This window comes from Rhinolophus ferrumequinum, chromosome 17 (assembly GCF_004115265.2).
Source record: "Rhinolophus ferrumequinum isolate MPI-CBG mRhiFer1 chromosome 17, mRhiFer1_v1.p, whole genome shotgun sequence".
Taxonomy (NCBI): Eukaryota; Metazoa; Chordata; class Mammalia; order Chiroptera; family Rhinolophidae; genus Rhinolophus; species Rhinolophus ferrumequinum.
In genome coordinates, this window is record NC_046300.1 from 20,456,404 (window position 1) to 20,478,778 (window position 22,375).

The window sequence follows — 22,375 nt, forward strand, 5'->3', positions numbered from 1 at the left end:
AAAAAAGAAGGAATCAAAGTGTACTACCACAGATAATCATCGATTCACAAAGAAGTCAATAAGAAAGGAAGGGAAAAAAAAAGGGAGATACAAACAACCAGAAAACAATAAGATGACATTAGTAAGTCCTTACCGATCAAAAATTATTATAACGGTAATAGATTAAATTATTGAGTCAAAAGGCATAAAGCGGCTGGATGGATTAAAAAATAAGACCCAGCTGTATGTTGCCTACAAGAGACTCACTTCAGCTTTAAAGGCTCACATATACTCAAATTGAAGAGATGGAAAAAGTTACTCAATGTAAACGGAAACCAAAAGAGGGATACCGATACTTGTATCAGACAAAGTAAACTTTAAGCTAAAAACAAAACAAGATACAAAGAATGTCATTATATAATGATAAAGAGGTCGATTCATAAGATATAACAAGCATAAATATATATGCAGTCAACATTGAAGCACTTAAATATATTAAGGACATGTTAACAGATCTGAAAGGAGAAATAGACACAATATAATAATAGTAGAAAACTTCATTACCACACTTTCAACAATGGGTAAACCATCCAGAAAGAAAATCAATAAGGGAACATTGGAATTAAACTATATGTTAAACCAAATACACCCACCAGACATATACAGAACATTCCATTGAGCAGCAACAGAACACACATTCTTCTCAAGTGCACACAAAACATTCTCCAGGATATATCATATGATAGGTCACAAAATAAGTCTAAGCAAATTTAAGGAGATTGAAATCATACCAAGTATTTTCCAACCACAATGTTATGAAACTACAAATCAATAACAGAAGGAAAACTGGAAAATTCACAAGTATGTGGAAATTAAACAAAACACTTCTGAACAACCAATGGGTCAGAGAAGAAATTAAAAGGGAAATTAAAAAAATATTTTGAAAGAAACAAAAACGGAAACACAACATACTGAAATTTATCGGAAGCAGCAAAAGCAGTTCTAAGAGAGAAGTTTATAGCAATAAACACTTACGTTAAGAAAAAAGAAAGATCTTAAATAAACAGTCTAACTTTATACTTCAGGGAACTAGAAAAAGAACAACAAAATAAGCTCAGAGTTAGTACAAAGAAAAAAACAATAAAGATCAAAGCAAAGATAAATGAAATGGAGACCAAAAAAAATAATAAAAATAGATCAATGAAACTAAGCTGTTTTTTGAAAAGCTAAACAAAATTGACTAAGACAAAAAGATAGATCTCAAATAAATAAAATCATAAATGAAAGATGGCATTTATAACTTGCCAGAAATAAAAATATCATAATAATTATATGCCAATACATTGGATAACATAGAGTAAATAGATAAAATGCTAGAAACATACACTTTCCAAGACTAAATCTTAAATAAACAGAAAATCTGAATAAACCAATCACTGGTAAGGATATTGGATCAGTAATCAAAAACCTCCCAACACGGAAAAGCCCAGGGCCAGATGATTTCCTGGTGAATTCTCTCAAATATTTAAAGAAAAATTAATAGCAATCCTTCTCAAATCTCCCAAAAATTTGAGAGGAGGAAGCACTCTCAAACTCATTTTACTAAGCCAGAATTACCCTAATAAAAAGCTCAGAAAGATACTACAAGGAAATAATACTACAGGCTAATGTCCCTCATTAATATAAATGCAAAAGTTCTCAATAAAATATTAGCAATAAAATTCAATAGCACATTAAAAGGATCATCCATCATAATCAAATGGGATTTATCTCTGGATGTAAGAATGGTGCAACATATACAAGTCAATAAATATGATATATCACATTAGTAGAATGAAAGATAAAAATCATATGATCCGAATAGATTTAGAAAAAAGCAATTGACAAAATACAACATCTTGTTATGATATGAACTCTCAATAAATTCAAGACAGAAGAAACATACCTCAACATAATAAAGGCAATGTATGATAATCTCACAAATGACATCATACTTAATGGGGAAAAGCTGAAAGTTCTTTCTCTAAGATCAGGGATAAGACAAATGAGGTCACTCTCATCAGTTCTATTCAACATAATACTGGAAATCCTAGTCTGAGTAATTAGGAAAGAAAAAAATAAAAGGCATCCAAATTGAAAAAGAAGAAGTAAAATCGTCTCTGTTTGTAGTTGATATAATCTTATATAGAGAATACCAAATTGTTTGAACTAATATGCAATTTCAGTAAAGTGGAAGGATAGAAAAATCAACATACAGAAATTAATTGCATTCCTATACAATGACAACAAATTATCTGAAAAAGAAATAAGAAAAACAATCCCATTCACAATAGCATTAAACAAACAAACAAACAAAAAAACTTACTAATAAATTTAATCAAGGAAATGAAAGCTTTGTGGACACTAAAAACAGTAAGACTTTGATGAACAGTATCAAAGGATACACAAACAAATGAAACATTATACCTTCTTCACAGCTTAGAAGAATTAATAGTGTTAAAATATCCATAGTACACAAAGCAATTAATAGATTTAATGCAATTCAATCCTATGAATATTCCAATGATATTTTAACAGAAATAGAAAAACAATCACAACATTTGTATAGAACCACAGAAGACCACCAAATAGGCAGAATAATCATGAAAAAGGACATTTCTGATTTAAAACTATTTTACAAAGATATAGTAATCAAAACTGTATGGTACTTGCATAAAATACACATAAAGAACCAATAGAACAGAATTTAGAGCCTACAAATAAACCTAGCATTTATAGTTAAGTAATATCTGACAAGGGAGTCAAGAATACTCATTGGGGGAAAGCATAGTTTCTTCAATAAATGGTGTTAGGAAAATTGGATAATTGCATGCAGAAGAATAAAATTGAGTCCTATTTTACACCACTCTGAAAAATTAACTTGAAACAGATTAAAGACTAAAATATAAGTCCTAAAATCACAAAACTCCTAGAAGTAAACATAAAGAAAAAGCTCCTTGACATTGATTTTGACAACATTTTTTTTATATGACACCAAAAAGCCCAAGAAAAAACACAGAAAGAAGTAAGTGGGACAACATTCAACTAGAAAAGCTTTTGAGCCACAAAATAATTAAAAAAAAATGAAAAATGAAAAACTAACCTGGGAATGGGATAAATGGCATTTACAAACCATTTATCTAATAAGGTACTAAAAATATCTATCTATCTATCTATCTATCTATCTATCTATCTATCCATTTAGATATAAGCAACTCATACAACTTAGTAGCAAAAATATATATATATATATATTTGATTAATAAATGGCAAAAGAACTGAATAGGTATTTTTTTCCAAAGAAGACATAGAAACGGACAACAGGTACATGAAAAGATACTTTATTTGACATCACTAATTATCAGGGAAGTGCAAATCAAGAGCACCATGAGATATTATCTCACACCTATTAGAATGGTATCATAAAAGAGACGAGATAACAAGTGTTGGCAAGATTGTGGAAAAAAGGGAAGCCTCTTGAAAATGTACTTTTGTAGTCACTATGGAAAATAGTACAGAGGTTCCTCAAAAACTAAAAATAAAACTACCATAGGATGGTGTAATCCCATTTCTAGATATATGAGTATATCCAAAGGAAATGAAAATAGGATCACAAAGAAATATCTGCACTTCCATAATCATTGAAGCATTATTCAGAATACCCAAGATATAAAAACAACCTAATTGTCCATCTGTGGCTGAATGGATAAAGAAGCTGTGGTGTATATACACAATGTAATATTATTCACCCATGAGAAGGATGGAAATCCTGTCATGAGAAAACATGGATAGAGCTTGAGGGCATTATGCTAAGTGAAATAAGACAGAGATAGACAAATATAGTATGATTTCACTTATATGTGGAATCTTACAAAGCTGACCTCACAAAAACAGAATAAAATGGCAGTTGACAGGGGCTGGGATGGGGGAAAACGGGGAGATGCTGGTCAAAGGTTACAAACTCCCAGTTATAAGATGAAAAAATTCTGGAGATCTAATGTACAACGTGGTGACTATAATTAGTAATATATTATGTACTTGAAATTTGCTCAGAGAGTAGATCTCAAATATTCTCCCCACAAAAAGAAAATGGTAATTAAGTCAGGTGATTGAGGTGTTAACTAACCCTTTTGTCATAATCATTTTGCAAAATATAAGTGTATCAAATTGTCACCTCGTATACCTTGAACACACACAATGCTATATGTCAATTGTATTTCAATAAAGCTAGGTAAGAAAAAAAAAAGAAAAGAAAAAAAGAAAAAAAAAAGAAAAAACCCAAATAACCAGGCACCACTAAAGAGACTGGAGAACAATATTAGCAGCCTCATTATTTCCTTGGACAGATCAAGGCTTTGGGACCGTATAGGTTTGGGTTGAAATCCAGGCATCAGGCTTTTTAAACTTGGGTTATTCTCTGTTTCCTCATCTGTAAGTTGGGAACCATACCTATTTCATAGGATCCTAGCAAGGATTGAATGGAATAATAATTATAAAAACATTTACCTTATTCCCTAGCATAGACTAGGTACTCAAATGTAATTTCCTTTACTCCCTACATCTTCTCGTATGCTTCCTTGCCTCTCCGCGCTAGAATGTTAAACCGTTAAGAATGGCCCATATAAAATATAATTCTAACACTCCAAGTCATCCAATCATTTTCTTTTAGTTACAGTACAAAATAAGATCCAGAAAGCAATTAGGTTTGGCTAGTAATGGACAGGGAAGCTTCCCTCCCTTCTCACTGTGTTTCCATATGGCAGGCTATCAGTGTAACACTCCTGGCCCTTTACTTACTTGTCCACTTGGTTAATACTCCCAAGTAGGAGCAGTAATGACTTTCCTGACTTGTGAGTTTGAGAGCAAGAACTGAGCAAGCATGCTCTCTCCCTTCTCCTTGGAATCTATCTGCCAGCAGACAGCACATTCACTTTTTTCTTCTAGGTCTTGTGATAAGACAAGCCACTTATCCCTTTGCAGGGAGGCCCATATTTCCCCAGCACCTGCTGTGATTCAATTGATAGATCCAATTTTGGCATTCAGCACTAAAAGATTCATTTTCCTCATAAACATATGCCACCATTTCCTAACATAACAATTAAATTAATAGTTTTCTTATTTTGATCTACTTGTTTGTGTTTTTCAATGGGATTAGAACCTACGTTGGACAAATTGATGCATATAATTAGACCCCCTCAATTCACAACAATGTGACCAGAGAAAGGATCTGCTCCTTTCAACTTAAAGAACAAATTATTAAAGCCATGAACAAAGCTGATTCATTATTAGGTTTCTCCACGGTATATCAAGAAATGAGGTATTGATTGAGATTAGCCTGTGGACGCATTCCTTTCAGAGAGGTAAGATGAAAGAGTGAGTATTTCTTGCAAAATTGAAGAAAATTTGTGTTCCACACATATCCTTGAGTAAACAGGTATCTGGTCACCGTATAGAGACTCCAACTTATGACAGAAATGAAGGTCAATTTTTTGTTGACTTTGTTTTTATCAAGTGCTAGGGAAGCAGGAAATTGTACTAGATACATTAGATACATACCCACCATTTCACTTAAGAGGATAGTGGAGGCTTTGCAGAAGCAAGGGGTAGTACCCACAAGCAGATTATGTAAATCATTTCGTAGAAGCTAATACCAATATTTAACTTCAGAGGATCACGCTTCAAAAATTTTAAACAATTAACAAATAGGATTAAGATCAACCCCTGACAATTTCAATATTGGGTTTTGAATCCCTGCATTCAGCATTAGGATCAGAAAAGGCAAATGAGCCAAGTTGACAGAGCCAACAAACCAGACATTCACAAATACTTTATAGATCTATAAAAGACCATCCACTAGTATTTCTTGTACTGAAAACTTCAAAGATCTCAGTCATGAGGAAAATAATACCTGATGTTTGTTAGAGATGTTCTACTGTTCTATAGGAACATGTGACTCAAACTCATTTTAGGAAATGAGATAGAGCAAGGTTTTCATTGCATTGCATCAGTCATCCAAGAGTAATAAACGGTGTTAAAACCAATAGGGGACTTTCATTCTTTGGAATTAGTTATTTAATATGCATTCCATAACAGCAGTGCAGGGTATCTTGTCCTATCTTAGAACCCACGTACAGTAGAATGACATAATTTAAAGTTAAATATTGAAAGAAAATATTTACTGACTCAATTAGAATTTGGTTGATGTGAAAAACATATTCAGAGAAATGCACCTTAGAATAATTTGAAACCAGAAAACTCCCACAAAAAAATAAAGGAGGAAGTGATGGTGGTGTATGCAACTCTTCTATTCTTAAGAAGAAGGTATAGAATACAGAAGACCACAAAACCCAAACATGTTAGCTCACTAAAAAGTCTGCTGTAATTTGAATTATTGCAGACATTTTTATAACAATCTCTTAAAATATATTATAGCTTGCTCTCTTCATCTCTTTTTATTTTTTGTTCAAATGTCATCTCATCAGAGAGACTCCTCTATCTAAACCACATGCCAGCCCGACCTTCAACCATCATCCTCATTTTCTAGTATTTAGAGTATCCCGAACCTTTTTTTAATTGTCTGAACCACTTCTTACTACCTAACATGTTACATATATCTCTGTTTATTTTCTGCCTTCCACCGATAGAATTTGATCTTCATAAAACTTTGGTTCAATGCTATATAGTCAGAGCAAAGCACAATATTGGTAGTAGGCTTTCAACACAAATGTGTTGAGAAACTAGGAGAATGAAAAAGAATCCTAACTAAATTCCAAGCTATAGCCCTTATCCTGCTGGGAAATATTTTGGGATATAGATAAACGATAGTATATAGGCTTCTCTAATCATTTGATCTTGTTGCAAAACAAACAAACACACAAACACCTGGACATGTTATTCTTAGGATAATAGAATCCCCAGACAGCACTTGTCCATCATTGTATAATATATTGATTGAGTTTCCCACCTAGTCTCACCAAATAACATCTTCCCTGTCATCTCCTGAAGTTGTCCTTGAACAATGTCTCTCTCCTTCCTGCATGAGAGCCTTTGAGAAGCTTCCTTAGGTTGGCTAGTTTACCAGTAGACCCACCCCGCTGTAGTGACTCATGGACAGTAAATAGCCTGGCTACTCTCATATACTGTAATGGTAAAAGCAGAGGCTGTTAATATTGCCTTAGATCTTAAGAGTCTGACTGACAGAACCTGGCATGTTGACAACAAGCCACGTTATAGGGCTTTATGAAGCCATGTTATGACCTTTAAAAATTTTTTTTTTCTAGAATATTCTTTGTAGTAGGTACTCCTTTCATTAATAAAAATCCTACTACTAGAATATAACTGTTAGGGTTATGTATGAACCACTGAGGTGATGTATTTTTAATTAATTGCATGCCTATATATATTTGATTTGTAGAATTTATTTTCCTATAGGCATTAATTCTTCACTTTTTATTTCTTCCAGTATCAAGTGAAAAAAAAAAAAACTATTCATTTCGAGTTGGTTCCCAAAGAGAACTAGTATTAAGGTCATTGATTTATAGGAAAGAATTCCTTCCCTTTGGTTCCAGTCTGGTTCTCTGCCATGGTTGACATGGTATTTTTGTATTATCCATTGCTGACAAAATATTTTCATATTATCCCTGGTATACTTGACATTCTCTTGGACATGTGGTCTCTTTTGTGATCACTGAACTTTGATTTATTCTACATATCCCACAATGTGGTGAATCACCTTTGGTAATTAGAACGGCAGTCCTAGTACCAGCCGTGATGAAACCTTTTCTAAAGGCCCTGGGAAAGGGTGACTCCTGCTTTGTGGGACATTCATCTAGAGAGAGAGATGTTCTGTTTACTTCTGCTTGGAATTGCCAGAAAGCTAATAAGAAAGAGGTCTGCGAAGCTTTAGGTAGTTCAACACTTTGCTGGTAATAATTGGTGATTGTGCAACCTTTAGAGCTGTCCCAGAGCCTCTAAATTTACATCCAGGAAAACTCAGCTTCTAAAGTTGTAAAGTCCTCCAGTGAGACCTCAATGAAGTGATGGGGAATAATGGGCAAGGGACATCCCCATGGATGACAAACAAACTATATATATATATATATATATATATATATATATGTATATCGCCAATAAAAAATGTGTACACATTTAAAGAAAAGAAAAACTCTATTAAAATTACACTGATGGTAACAATGTTGAGCACCTCCTGTAATTGTAGAAGTCAAATGTGGCATATTCTTATTGCACTGAAAAAGATAGAATATTATCCCTGCCCAACAGGATGTAGAAGCAATCTGTGTTTTCCACTTATTTCCCTTTAGTAGTCTTCCTTTAGTTTCATGTATCGTGTTGTTTCTCTATCATTCTACATTGTAGGAGTTCAGACAGATAACTTGTCTTTTGAAGTTATCAGTTGCTAAGCCATGAGGTACAATTGTGTCTGTCTGAGACTGTTGGAAATGGTGGAATCCAGATGTGACTAAAAGATGAGGCTTTATGGGAGGATCCTTTGGGGACTGAATGAATGCCACCCATAATGTATAAATGAGGAAAACGGTGTTATTGATGTTGGATAGACAAAAAGATAAACTATTCTTAATTTTGTCTACTAGAGGCAAAGAAGCGGAATTATTCATTGTTCCAGATTCTCTTGCAGCTAAGGAGAAAACCACAGGACTCAGTTTTGGCCATTAATATGTAAACGTAAATTTCTGAGAAAGCTTTTAAAAGGAGAGAATCAGACAGAATGATCCTTTAGTATTTTGTCCTTTCCTTTTTCCTGGCTGAAATGGGAATACAATAGCTGGAACATTAGAAATCAATATGTAAATACATATAGATGAAAGCCAATTAAAAAGAAAAACGGCAGAGCAGCCTTCATTCTGATGTTACCCCAAAGCATTTGCCCTACACTGCTATCTGTGGCTGTCTTGTAATGAGTAAAATAAACACCTACAAGGTTAGGCTATTGTCAGCGATTTTTCACAGCTCTCTTCTTTTTAAGCATACAGAGACGTATTCCTTAGCCAACGACTTCTTCTAAATACCTTGGGGTTGGCAAGAAGAGTAACAGCTCATATTCTTGATGAAGAGCTATAGCAATCCCAGGAGATAGACTAAATTAAATATTAAAAATTCAGAATAAGGAAGAAGCTTTATTCAATCTTGATTTTCTAATACCTAGCAAACGGCTTGGCACTTAGCCATCAATAAAAATGTTTATTGATTGATACTATTTATTATATTTATCAAGAAACTGTTCCATAATAACATAACACTTAAAACATAGATTAGGACATAGAAGGTTCAGGAACAAATGTGAATTTAATGCATAACAATATCTATTGAATAATTAACATTTATTGAATTTTAGTATAATCTAAGCATTATGCTAAATTCTTTGTGTATTTTCTTTTTATTATTAATTCTCACAGCAGTTCCCTATCCTAAGTATTGTTATTAGAGATTCTGAGAGATATTTAAATAACATAGCCAAGGTCACACATAGACAGGTAGTATCAGAGCCAGGATTCAAGGCCAAGTTTATCTCCCTCCAAACCTATGCTCTTAACCACTATGTATTACTAAAACATTTTAAATCTGTTTTCCTAAAACAAACATGTCCTTTGATCCCTAAAAACCCTTTTTGGCAGAGCAGCAAGTATACAGAAAATGTTAGTCTGTGCTAATGGTTACACATTATTAATCAATTACCACTTACTGGGTGATTTATTGTTTAATTCCTCTTAGTTGACAAATCAGTTGAATTTTTCATATGCACACTTTGAAGCAAGTGAGCTAAATAAAGCGATTCACTTGGAAAGTTTCATGTTCACTCCAGGTTTCCACTGGGACTCTAGATTATTTGCAGCATTTTTGCTTTAAAATCCCAGAGTTGTTAAAATGTGGCATCACAACCTGCATAGCAGATTACGGATAAGAAAGAACAAGGATGCAGGGGACAATTCAGCAGACACTTAAATGGCCAAAAATATAGTACAAGTTTCACACACCCTGCAGACTGCACGTTTATATGATAATAAATAATAGTTATCACCAGGACAAAGGGAAAAAGTGCCTTGAAATCCAATAGCTCAGTGAGAAATCTGCTAATACAGGTGGTCAAGCTTGTTCCATTTCATTGTCAAAGGGAGGCTATTTATTTGCTTCTGGGTAGTTAAATTACAGAGTCATTTACTGCTGAAAGTTTTCCAGTAGGCAGATGTGGGTTGAAAGCTCTGGGCTTTAGATTCAAAGCTTGTGAGAAAGGGAAACTAAGAATTTATTCCACAGACAGCATAAGTGATAAGGTTGAAATCATTCAGTAACTCCAGAAATAAAATAAAATAGAAAGTGCCTTTAAACATTCCAATTGGAATCCCCTTACTCTGTACATTGGGCATGGGCTAAGGACCAAAAATGCTAGCTAGAATAAATAATTTTTTAGAAGCTCTTTAGAGTATTTTCCATTTGATAACCTCCTGTCTAGTTGAGATGTTAGTGATTGGGGTGTGTGCAAGACAGAGTAAGAAACACACAGATTCCTTCTGTAGAATAATGCTCAGAAACAGAGGGAAAATATTCATAATGGCTCCTCAGTAGTTATAGAATCAGTGCCAACTTTCTTTTCCTGTTGTGCAAGATGGTAGAGATTTTTATCCAATAAATATATGCGTGTGTGTGTGCATCATATATATATATATATATATATATATATGAAACATTTCAAACAGTGTGCATATCACACACCACACACACACACACACACACACATATGTTAAACATTTCAAATAGTAGAGACTATGCACATTGTATTCATTATTTCTAAACAACCACAATCTAGTACTTTCCAAAATTTGGTAGTTTGTCAATAGAATAGATCAAATATATTCCAATAACAATTTTATAAGTACTTTTATAATCATTTTTTTGTCAATAGGTGTTGTCTTTCAGTCCAAATTCAACTTTTATATGTTGCATATACCTAACAACTATAGTTTATGACTTGTTTCCTAGGTGTAAGTCGTTATTTAAGTTGCCAAGTAACAATTCTTTGCCAAGTAACCTTTAAACCAAGACGTACATAATATCCCCATTAATTAAAAATATTAACCTCATCAATCTTAGTCCATGACCAAATTCAAAGCTTCCAGGCACAGTCCTGATGAGGAATATATTACACAGCTGAAAGAATTCAAATTTTAATTTATACCACCTTGAAAAACAATTAATGAGTCATAAAGGGCAATGAGTCCATCAAAGTAATCTATATGTGATGTGACCCACAACAAAAGGTTAACAGATACGGGTGATATCAGCTTCCTAGAAGACAAATGAAGATACAGAAAAACAAATATCCCACCTCTGGTTATCTGAGGTTGAAACTAGAAAATGTTATCAGAGAATATTACCAATGAACAAAATCCAAATGACTGAAAATACGACGACTTCCTCACTACATCATTCGGTTGTTAGATGAATAGGTAAGGGTAAGTGTATACATGAATAAAGTATAAATGCATTAGATCAGGATTTCAAGATCTGCTGTCTCTTCTACATAACTTTTGAGAACTGGAGATAAATTCAAATAGTAACAGTAATAAAAAAATTTAAAAACTTAAAATGCATGTGAACAAATACAAAACGACCCTTATTTTAAAGCAAGTATGTACCAAGCTTCCCTATGTTATAAATGATTTTCTTTTAACTTTTTATTTGTAAATAATCATATATTTACAGACATTTGCAAAGATCATATAGAGAGGTCCCATGTACCCTTCATCCAATTTCCCCAAGATTACATATTATGTAATTGTAGTACCATATCAAACAAAGAAATTGACATTGGTACAATATGTGTGTAGAATTCTGTCATCTTATCACACCTGTAGGTTCTTTAACTACTACTGCAATCAGTATACAAAACTATTAGAAATCATTTTGTTTATTTTCTTGAATATAAAAATGTATTATAATTTCAGATAGGAATTTCCAGACAACTTGCTGCATATACCAATAAATGAGTGCTGAAATTTTATTTTTGAAAATTATTACTATGTAGGAAATTATGATCTAGGAAAAGTCTATAAAGGCCAAAGTGAAATTCTAGCAATAGAGACAACACATACTTTGGTTAAGCTCGTTTCCCCGCACAGATCCAACAACCTCATCATTTAGCAATCAGCTCTCCCCAACAGGAGAGTGAGCAAATTTTTAGCACTGTTTATCAAAGACAACTTGCTGAGAACTGTACTGCTCTAACACTGTTTACTGGTAAAAGTCCTAGACAGACAGACAGACACACACACACACACAAACACACCCCTTTTTCAGGCAACACAGAGTATTTCACAAGTGTTCTTAAATCACTAATGAGGTTACTGTAACAAAAGAGCACATTCATAAATATATGCAAAGAAACAATGAAATAAACCAGCCAGATTCTTCCAAGCCCAACTTAGGGTGGGGTTTCTTATTTTCCCTCACAAGTAAATGTAATTCAGAGTGTTGCAAACTCCAATTATGATTCAGCTCAGCTCACAGCCATGGAGAAATATTTGATCACAAAAGAAACACATAGATCTGAACAGCAGCCTTACCTTGGCCATCTGTGCCTGAACACCATTTGCCTTGAGGGACGCTACTGCTTTCTGTGCAGCTGCGGGACTGTCGAAATCCACAAAACCGTAACCTGTGAAAAGACAAAACTCCTCTTTAGTACTCACAAAGTAGCATCTCTATCATACTGATGGGATGTATATTTGTGGTCGAACTTGCATTCATAACCCTGGCTGAACATAAAGGCTCTCCATCTATGGCCCTTACCATATCCAGAAAATTACCACAATATCATTAAACATAAAATAGTAAGCCTATTTTCTAGAGATTGCTTTGGAGAGTGGGTGTGTGATCATCAACTCTACTGAGACTAATTTGTGAGTAAGGTACAACCTGATTTAACCATGTTCTACTTTCTTCAATGGATTTGCTACAAGAATAAGAAACACGAAATGCTGAAAAATGTTTTTTAAAAATTTTCCCTCTAAAGTTAATTTTCAAAACCTCAAGAAAGGTAATAAAAGCCTTGATAGACTTGCATAAAGATATCACCAGTGACCACAGCAGTACCTGGCACACAGTAGGCATTCAATAAACACATGTTGAATGTGTGAATAAATACAGGTTGTGGATGAGAGTTACCGTTTGAACTTAGTTCTAGTTGATTCCTAAGCCCATGCTAATTCATTATGGGACCTTATCTTTGTCAATAACATCTTAAAACAAATATTCTGACTCCAAAGTGATCTGTGATAAAGCATAATGAGACATATTTAAACTTCTTTTAAAAATAAAGAACATATTTTAAAATAAGTAAACAATTTTAAAACACCCAAGTTACGTGTTGCTTGAGTACAATTGGAAAAGGGCAGAAGAATTGCCTGTACTCTTCAATGACTGTGTGCCTCTGTGTGTGTGTGTGTGTGTGTGTGTGTGTGTGTGTGTGTGTGTACAGAGTGAGGACAAAGAAATAGCCAGTAACACAGAATGAATGAAAAAGGGATTTCACATACCCATAAAACAGCTGATATGAGTCCAGGACTTAGCCTAACAGTAATGGAAACTGTCAAGAATATTTAAAATGCCCAGTAATGCTATGAGAGCAGCTTTGTTGGACACATCTAAAAATTCCATCATATGTATCCTGCACCTCTTCTCATCTGTTAGCTGGGTATTTGCCTGTACTCTTACCAGTTCTCATTTAGAAGTTTTGAGGTGAGCGACAAAGGCAGACCTACCAACCATGCACTGTGACCCTCCCCTCCAAACAACTGAAGAAATGCACAAGGGGATTCAATTACCACGTTGTTTCTTTTAATTAACTGTTTAATTTTCTACCCTCGAATCCCTTCTTCTGTTTTTCCCTCCCAGCATGTTATCCTAAAATGAACTTGTTACCCAGCAGTGTACCATAAAATGCTCTTGAAAAGCTGGGCAGAGTAGCTGTCAAGTTTGTATTTCTAATCTAAAAGGAGGTCTGCTCTTTAAGTACTGCTAATTCTTCTCTTCCCACAAAATTCAAACTATGTGAGTAATATGAGCATGACCACCCACCAAGTTTAGTAAGACAGAGGGAAAAAAAAAAGGCAAAAAGAAAAAGGGGGGTTGGGGGAGAACAAAATAAGTCAAGCATCAGAATTTGGGGGAATGGAAAGTAAAATGAAAATGTAGACATTATCTCCTACGGGCTTGATATTATGCTGGGTGGTTGACATGTTGACACCTGATGAAATGGTAATAGTTTCATGTACTATGGTCTTCATGCACATTCCTGTGTATACATGAAGAAACTGAGGCTCAGGCGAGATGATAGAGAATCACAAGCTACTTAACTGGCACATCCAGGATTTGAAACCATGTCTGTACTTGCCCTTCCCAAATATACCAGAAAATAAACAGCTTTATAACCTCACTGTGAGAACTATTTCTGGTAGCTCCTCGAGCCCACCATGGAGAGAATGAAATTCTTGAAAATCTTTTGGATTTTAAAGTTAGGGCATGGAATAAAACAATTCCATGAAAGGATTCAGTCCAGCTTGTTTAGTCAATACATTTATTAATGGAATGGCTGAGTTCTCAGTAGAACTGGCGAAGTAAGGTATGGCAAGGCACCCTCTTGCACCTCATGCTTTGGTTCATCTTTCTCATCTACTCCCAAGCCCCTTCCGTTCAATAATGAAATTTGTTTCAGGGGCTTTGCCAGACACAGGATATAGAGTAGTGAATAAAGTAGTCCTAGTTCCCATTCTTATGCAGCTTACAGTAGAGTTGGGAGATGGACATAAAGTACATAACTCTACAGATAAATCTATAATTACAAAATGGCATGTCTTCCTTGAAAGAAAATGAGAGCATATAATATAGAATCTAACTATTGATTGTTTATTATTGAAATTCTTAAGGAAACAGTGGCATGGGATGACCTGCATTTCTTAAACTGTCACTCTAACTGGCTTTTCCTAGAGAATTGAATGGTTGTGGAGGAGGTAGACAACAAGAGCGGAATCAGCAAGGTGACTTACAGGCCAGTGGCAGCTGTCAATGAAATGCAATGGGATGAAATGGAAGATTGGAATTATATGTTGGAGGTATAATTAATAGGACTTGGTAAAAGATTGACAGGATTGGGAATAAAGGAGATACAGAGGACATGGATTATTGCTATTCTTTCTTGGCATAAGTCAGTGTGTGGGTGGAAATGTGATTTACTGAAATAGGGAGACTGGAGAAGGATCCAACGAGAGAGAGGGATCAGTTTGAGACATGTTGAAGCAGAAATACTAATGAGACATCTAAGTAAAAATGCAAAGTAGGAGCTGGAGTTTTAGGCTGGTGCACAGAAGAGGGAATAGGATTGGAAATATATGTTAGGAGATCGACAGCATAAAGATGTTATTTACAGAGATGGATATAGAAAAAAAAATGTTTCGTGTAAATACAAACAAAGGGCCCAGGTTCAGAACTTGAACAGCCTCAGCATTTAGGTGTCAGATAAAAAAAATGAGATTGCAAAGGTGGCAGAAGGAGAATCAGAGAGGAAGGAAATAAAAAGGGAATATGATGTCTCAAAGCCAAGGTAAGAAAGTGCTCAAAGAGAGAGAGAGATCAACTGTACGAAATGCTCCTGGGAGTATGAAGAAGATGAGAGCTTGACAATGCCTGCATTTTCAGTGTGTTTAGGACCATGGAAGTCATTACTGTGATGTGCTTCAGGCAAGCGGTGGGGACTAGAGCCTGCCTAAGTCGCTGAAGGATGAGAGAAAGATGACAAGGTACAGAGACGGTTTACAGGACTCTCTGCCACAATCTTGGCTGGGATGGAGAATTAATAGACAGCTTTAGCTAGAGGGCGATATGAAATCTAATGAGTTGTTTTTGTTTGTTTTAAGATAGAAAATTCTATGGTTTTCTACCTTAACTACACACTAGAATCACTTTGGGAGCTAAAAATAAGTACCAGTGCCCAGGACTCACCCCCAAGAAAATTAAATCAATATTTTTGGGAATGTGACCCACGTGTTTACACACACATATGTGTGTGTGTGCACGTGTGGGTGTGTATGTCTATTCCAAGCTGATTTCAGTGGAAAGCCAATGTAGAAAACTACTATTTATTCAAGTAAGTTATTCAACAAATATTTATTTGTTGCACCTTCCAAGGGACTGTTCTTGGCATTTGTGAATGTCAATAAGAAAGAGCGAGCTGAAAGAAAGAGACGAAAGCTTCAGGGGGCAAAGGGTAATTTCTATAACAATATTCCTAAGAAGGTGAAGGGGTGAGGGGATTGAGAACATATATGAAGTGTTGCCTTTTGCTAAAAGAAGGACTATTCCCTTCAATCAGTGTGGAAGGCAAAAAAAAAAACAACAACAAAAAAAACTCCTCGTTACCTCGTTAGGTGTTATTTCTTTGTCTATTCTCAGTTACCATGACAGTCCCTAACACACAGCCTGTGCTTAACAAATATTTGTCGAGCTTAATTGAAAGCATATTTAAAAGATGCTAACTTATTTTATGGAACCAGAGTGGAGATTAACTGATAAAAATGTCCGTCAACACATATTTTGACTGTAAAGAACAATATAAATGATAAGTCGTCACGATTCTGGCTCAGCCATGCTGCCACCCAGAAAAGTAACCCCGGATTTCATGACTCTTGACCTCTCCTCCAGTGAGGCTCCTTCTCTCTGGCTTCCTCCCTCTCCTTCCACCCACCAAATGTTGCACAGGATATTACAAAATTATGATGCTGATCTCCAGGGCTGAACTCCAATCCAAACAGAAGAAATCTCTGTGAGGCATGAGACAAGCTCTGCTTTCTCTGAATCGAGGAGGGAATGGTGGAACTCGGAGAAGAGTGTATTTCTAAGGAGCCATCATGCCAGGAAGGAACTAGAATGGCCCCCTTCGTACAATGTATCTCCTCTCCTGAAGGCTCCACACCAACAAGGGGGCCAAGACTGAGAGAAACAAAGCTATAAATAAAGAATAAAGCCACCAGCCCTGCAATATTTCACCGACTTCTGTGTTTTTCATACATACTCGCTTTCACTAATTAAAATGAAAGTTCAGAGGTTACAAATGTCTCAAGCAACCCTCAGGAACACTGTGATTCTAGAAATAAACATCGCATTCCTGAGTTTTATGTGACAGCATATACTACATCACAATCAGAAGAAAACAAAACGAAATCCGAAGCTGCCCTCTAAGAATAATGATGCATTTACTAAGGAAGAAAGCGATTTCAATTTGGTTTCAATTTGCTTTCCTTAATGACAAATAATCAAGTCTGGGAACAGGAACCTCTGCAGCTACATCTGGTGAGGGGCAGGGTAGGGAGATTAGTTCAGCTCCAGCTAATAATGCTTTACGGTAACTGCTAAAATCCTTGATAAAACACCCATGACTGGTAACCATGAGAAACCCCAGCCCAAGTGGCTGGAAGCCCCACTGGTCTCACTCCTTCAATTATATAATTAAGCTTGGCAGCAGGTTCAAATGAATTAAAACTGAATGTCACTGTTTCCTCCACTCACCCCATCCTTGTTTTTCTCCCTTGTCGGGAGGGGGAGAAGGCCAGCAGCTCTGCAATTAGCAGAAAGCAGACAGTGAGAAAGAACCAACTCCATGCTATCTAATTAGGTCATTCACCGAACACACTCAATCCATTGGCAGATATAATCAATGATTTCCTGAAATGTTTTAAACTGTGTGTGTTAGTTTAAAGTTCTACTATTTTATCGCACTACAAGCCTGGTGACTTTATAGGAAAAAGAAATACACATATACAGGGTGACAAAAAGTGTATACAAGTATGCATGACACTTTGGTTAAAGTTGCACAAGCAGTACTTCACCGTCATCAGAAGTGTCTGGATGCAGATGGTAACCACTTTGAGCACCTCTTGTAATTGCAGAAGTCAAACGTGACCGGTATTCATCTTTTGTTATTGGTATATATTATTACAATTTTAATCCAGTTTTCCTTTCTTAATATGCGTATGCATTTTTTGGCACCCTCTGTAGATGTACTTACCTATATTTAGAAATTGTAACATCATTCTCCAAACAATGGTATTGCACGGAGGTTTCTGGTTTGGTTTTCTTTAGCGCATTTATAGCAGCTTCTTTTCTGTGACCTTTGCCACTCTACTGGACTACTGTGGGATAATCCATTCAAATTTTGTTAAATGCTTCTTTACCACCTTTAACAGCTTATTTTATACTTCGGTGTTGCCACTGACTCCTTAAATTCTCTATTTAAAATGCTTACTTATTTACCGACATTGGAATTGTTCTTCCGTATGTGTGTGTGGGGGGGGCGGGCAGCTGGGGGGCGGGGAGGGGAAAAAACCAGGACTCCAGCTTCAGATTGCTGGTGGCACCTAGGCAGCCCAGGGAGATTTGCTCTCAAAATGTAACTGCACATTACATTTCACAACATTTGCATGGCTCTTCCTTTTCAGAATGACTGTCATAAAAGCCCACTTGAAACACAGATGGCTTAATGTAACACCCAACTTCTTTCAAAGACGATCCAGCTGTGCGTCAAATGCAATTTTGAAACGGAATAAGAGAACACTTTGTCTAGGAATTATACGTTCAACTGAAGTTCTACTCAAATTTAGCAGTTGGAGACAGTTAAGAATTGCCTTTCCATAAATGCCCCTTCCTTTGATTTCGGCTTTGCAATGTTCTGTGGTTATTGTCTGGGCTCAGAGCAAGAAACACTGAGTTGCAGGGAGGTGTAGGGGGCCTACAGGAAGGGAGGCGTGGTTTGCAGGCTTCCAAGAAGTCCGGTGGACTGTCTCCACGACTTTGTATTTTTGCTGGATTTCTCTTGCATCCCTGATTTGCTGAATTACTACTGAAGGCCTTCTCTTACTATTGGATTTCTTAGTTCTCTGCATTGTGTGATCAAAGAAGGTAGTTGAACGACAGCACTGATTAGTTATTTGCTTTTACACTTATAAAACCAAACTAACAGGAAAACCCAGTCATTTTTCCAGTATCTTCTTTTGCATCCCTGTCCTGTAAGTGACCCTTATAATGAAGCAAGAGTACAACAGAGAAACCAATACAATAGCAATATGGCCTAACTTTGATGTGCGGAAAATAAAGGCAAAGGACAAATCCTGCTAGAATGAAAAAGCCAGAGACAAGAGTGCTAATTTTGAGGGGGGAAAAACAAAACAAAACAAAACAAAAAAACTAAACTATTAAAATCTGAAATCACCTATGCTTTGAAACATCTTTAGAAAATAGAATGGGCTGGTCCTTTACAGTAAAGGACAGCGTACCCCTTCCTATGCAAAGGGTTGCCGCCCTCAGACACTTAACAAATAAAGGCAGATGAGTAACAATGTCCATTATATAATATCCATTACATCGCTTCAGTGCATTCCTCTAATGTTTGAGCTTAATTACTTAAATATTCTGATATGCTAGTGCCAGAAACACTAAAATGAGACATCCGTTTCTGGAACAGGATTTAGCTATTATGAGGGACACTTTGGAACCATGACGTGACTTTCCCATTATTATTATTATTGTTTAATTTCCTAAACATCTACTATGCTCAAGGGAGACGGCATGCTAGATGCTGCAACAAACTCTAAGATACTCTATCATGGTTCTTCCTGTCAGGGAATTTATGGCCTAGTACAGGGTAGGTAAAGAAATGTAAACACAATGGAGGGTGCTTTTACACATAGGGGTTGTTAGAGGAGCATATGCATAACGGCATATTTTCATTCACTTTAGTATACATGGTTTGGTGTGTACAGTTCTCATCAGAGTCAGGTCCCCTATCCATGAATGACACGATGGAAAAATTATCCACATACACATTTATGTTTGTATGCAGTATTCTTTCCGTTTGTTGGGTTTTGCGCACAGTAACAATGAATTAAGTTAAATTATAAGGTATTGGGAGGAATTAGTACCACATAAAAGGTGAAAAGAAAGTGTTAGTACTCTAAAATGGCCAATATTTCTTCCACGGGGGTGGGGGGCAAATTCAGTACATTTTATGCGCAAATGACAAAAGTGAGGACCTGGGAAAAGAAATTAGGTCCCAAAAGGCATTTCCCAGCAGGATGAAACAATTACAAAGACAGACAAATTTCGGGAGCAAAGTACTTAGTGGCATGCCACGTGAAACTGGGGAACTTTCACATTCCATTTATGTTGCACAAAAAGTCTTATTAAACCAAATACAAATTCAAATCCCAAAACACACTTCCCTCTTCACCGTGTTCAATTGATTTTTAAATGAGAGGAATTGTTCCTTTATACTGAGTCACGTCAAAATTAGGATCGGGATCATTATTTATGAGCTTACAGAGATCACTATGCTTTATTGAGATTAAAGAAACTTACTGATTTGCCAATGTCTTCAACTAGACCAACCATTATTTTATTGCAATATTGCAGACATGAAGGGAGCAGTCTGCTTGGCTGTAAGGGGCAGATTAACCTCTGTGAATCATCTTGCAAAGCTTGACTTTGCTAACAGGCAGTGTTCAAGGATACAGATGAAACATATGTCTTGTGGGAATCATTGGTCCTATATGTCTGTGCCATCAGAAAGGGCAGGAGGTACAAGTATGTAAGGCGGTGTGGTGGCAGAAGCAAGATGATATTGATAAAACAATTCCACTGAGTCTGTAATTACGATGGAAGCAAGCTGTAACAAAATACTGTATATGTCTATAATCACAGTGCACAGTGGGACAGGCAAAACTATGATTTCATTCCCTCCTCTTTACTCTGGTCTTAAACACAGGTAGACTGTAGACTATTCCTCCATCAGACGAGCCTCTGTGTGTGAGGATCGATGGGAGGACAAGATTCCCACCACTCCTCAGGTACTTTAATCCACATTCACACTCAGTGGCTCCAGCCAATGGCCTGGGAAGGATATATGTAGTCTTACACATCATTTACAGCAGAGACATCCCCCATTCACTATCAATTCATCTTTATAGGATGGACACTGTAGCAAACTGGGCAGCCACTCAGATGGATGCATTAATAATGTAGCTCAGTGTGAAAAGGACAGAACAAAAAGTGAATCCAACATACGGGTCAACCCTTTTGGGAAGCATGCATTACCTATAAGCCTCTGTTTTTGTTACCCTCTAGATATTCCCTCCACTGACTTTTCACTTCATCTAAATTACTGTACAATGACCTAAATCCCTTTGAACACCATTATTTTCCTGGGAAAGGGCTCCATCCATGATTTTCTCTTTCCAACCTTTGCTAAAACTCCCTTTTAAACCTCGGGAAGCTTCTGTTTCACTAAAGTTCTGCATTTCTTAATGTATACCCACATGGTACTGGATACAGTCTTCAGTCATGTGCTCATAAGCCTTATTCCAAGTATTTTAAATAAATATCCATGAGTACCATTCCTATCTATATGAGAAATGGTGGATTTTTACATCCTCTTGAACACAAAATTACTTCTCTCCTTTCCACCTGGCATATAAAATACAATCCTAATTTTGTACTAGAATTTAAAAAAGAAAGAAACTTAAGTGTACACACAGGTAATTGAGAGTAACCGACATATGTTTAAGAAAACAAAAACAAAAACAAATAAACAAAAAACAAACAAGCCAGACAAAACAGTATTCATTGAAATGTACTCATAAGTCTCTTTCTACTTAGACCTTAGTGCTCTGGTCCACTTACCCAAGAAGCTATCCTATGATTCCTTCTGTTGTTCTAACTTGAAAAAGATCCCAGAACTACTACTGGGGCTGTTACTATTGTATTTACTAAAAGCACTTAGGGATTTATAGAGTAATAAAAATAATTTCCGCTATCAAAAATCTTAAAATGAAAACATTTACAGTTAAGATTCAATAAATGGCTCCCCAATTGTCCATTTTCCCCTTAAACTAGAGTATTGTTTTCTTTTAATTTTAAAAGTTATACAAATTTATTGAAGAAATTTCAGTCAACATGGAAAGAAATTAGCCATGATGACACCACCCAAAAGTAAACTACTAATTTATTTTTTTCTTTATTTTTAACCAAATGGTATCAGAACATGCACACGGTTTAATAATCTGCTTTCCTCATGGCATATGTGGCAACATTTCCTGGTCAATAAATATGAATCTCTATAATCTTGTCAATTTAGTACCTTCAGCGTCTCAATTACCCAAGTCTTTCTTAAAGATTCCTCAGATCTGTGTTATGCCTCTGCCAAATATTTCCTAACTTGCAAAACTGATTTTATTCTAACTTTTTGAAAGATTTAAAAAAATAATAAAATAGACAATAC

At 35.7% G+C, this 22,375-nt stretch overlaps 1 protein-coding gene across 11 annotated transcripts in view; it reads right to left on the reverse strand.

Annotated features, from left to right (window-relative positions):
• The window catches only part of RBMS3 (RNA binding motif single stranded interacting protein 3), a 648,742-nt gene that overhangs the window by 362,819 nt on the left and 263,548 nt on the right, over positions 1 to 22,375 (reverse strand). For all 11 annotated transcript variants that reach the window (XM_033132638.1, XM_033132634.1, XM_033132632.1 and 8 more), the window contains exon 4: positions 12,618 to 12,709. In XM_033132638.1, the coding sequence (XP_032988529.1) occupies positions 12,618 to 12,709 (92 nt within the window). The remainder of the gene's footprint in view (positions 1 to 12,617; positions 12,710 to 22,375) is intronic.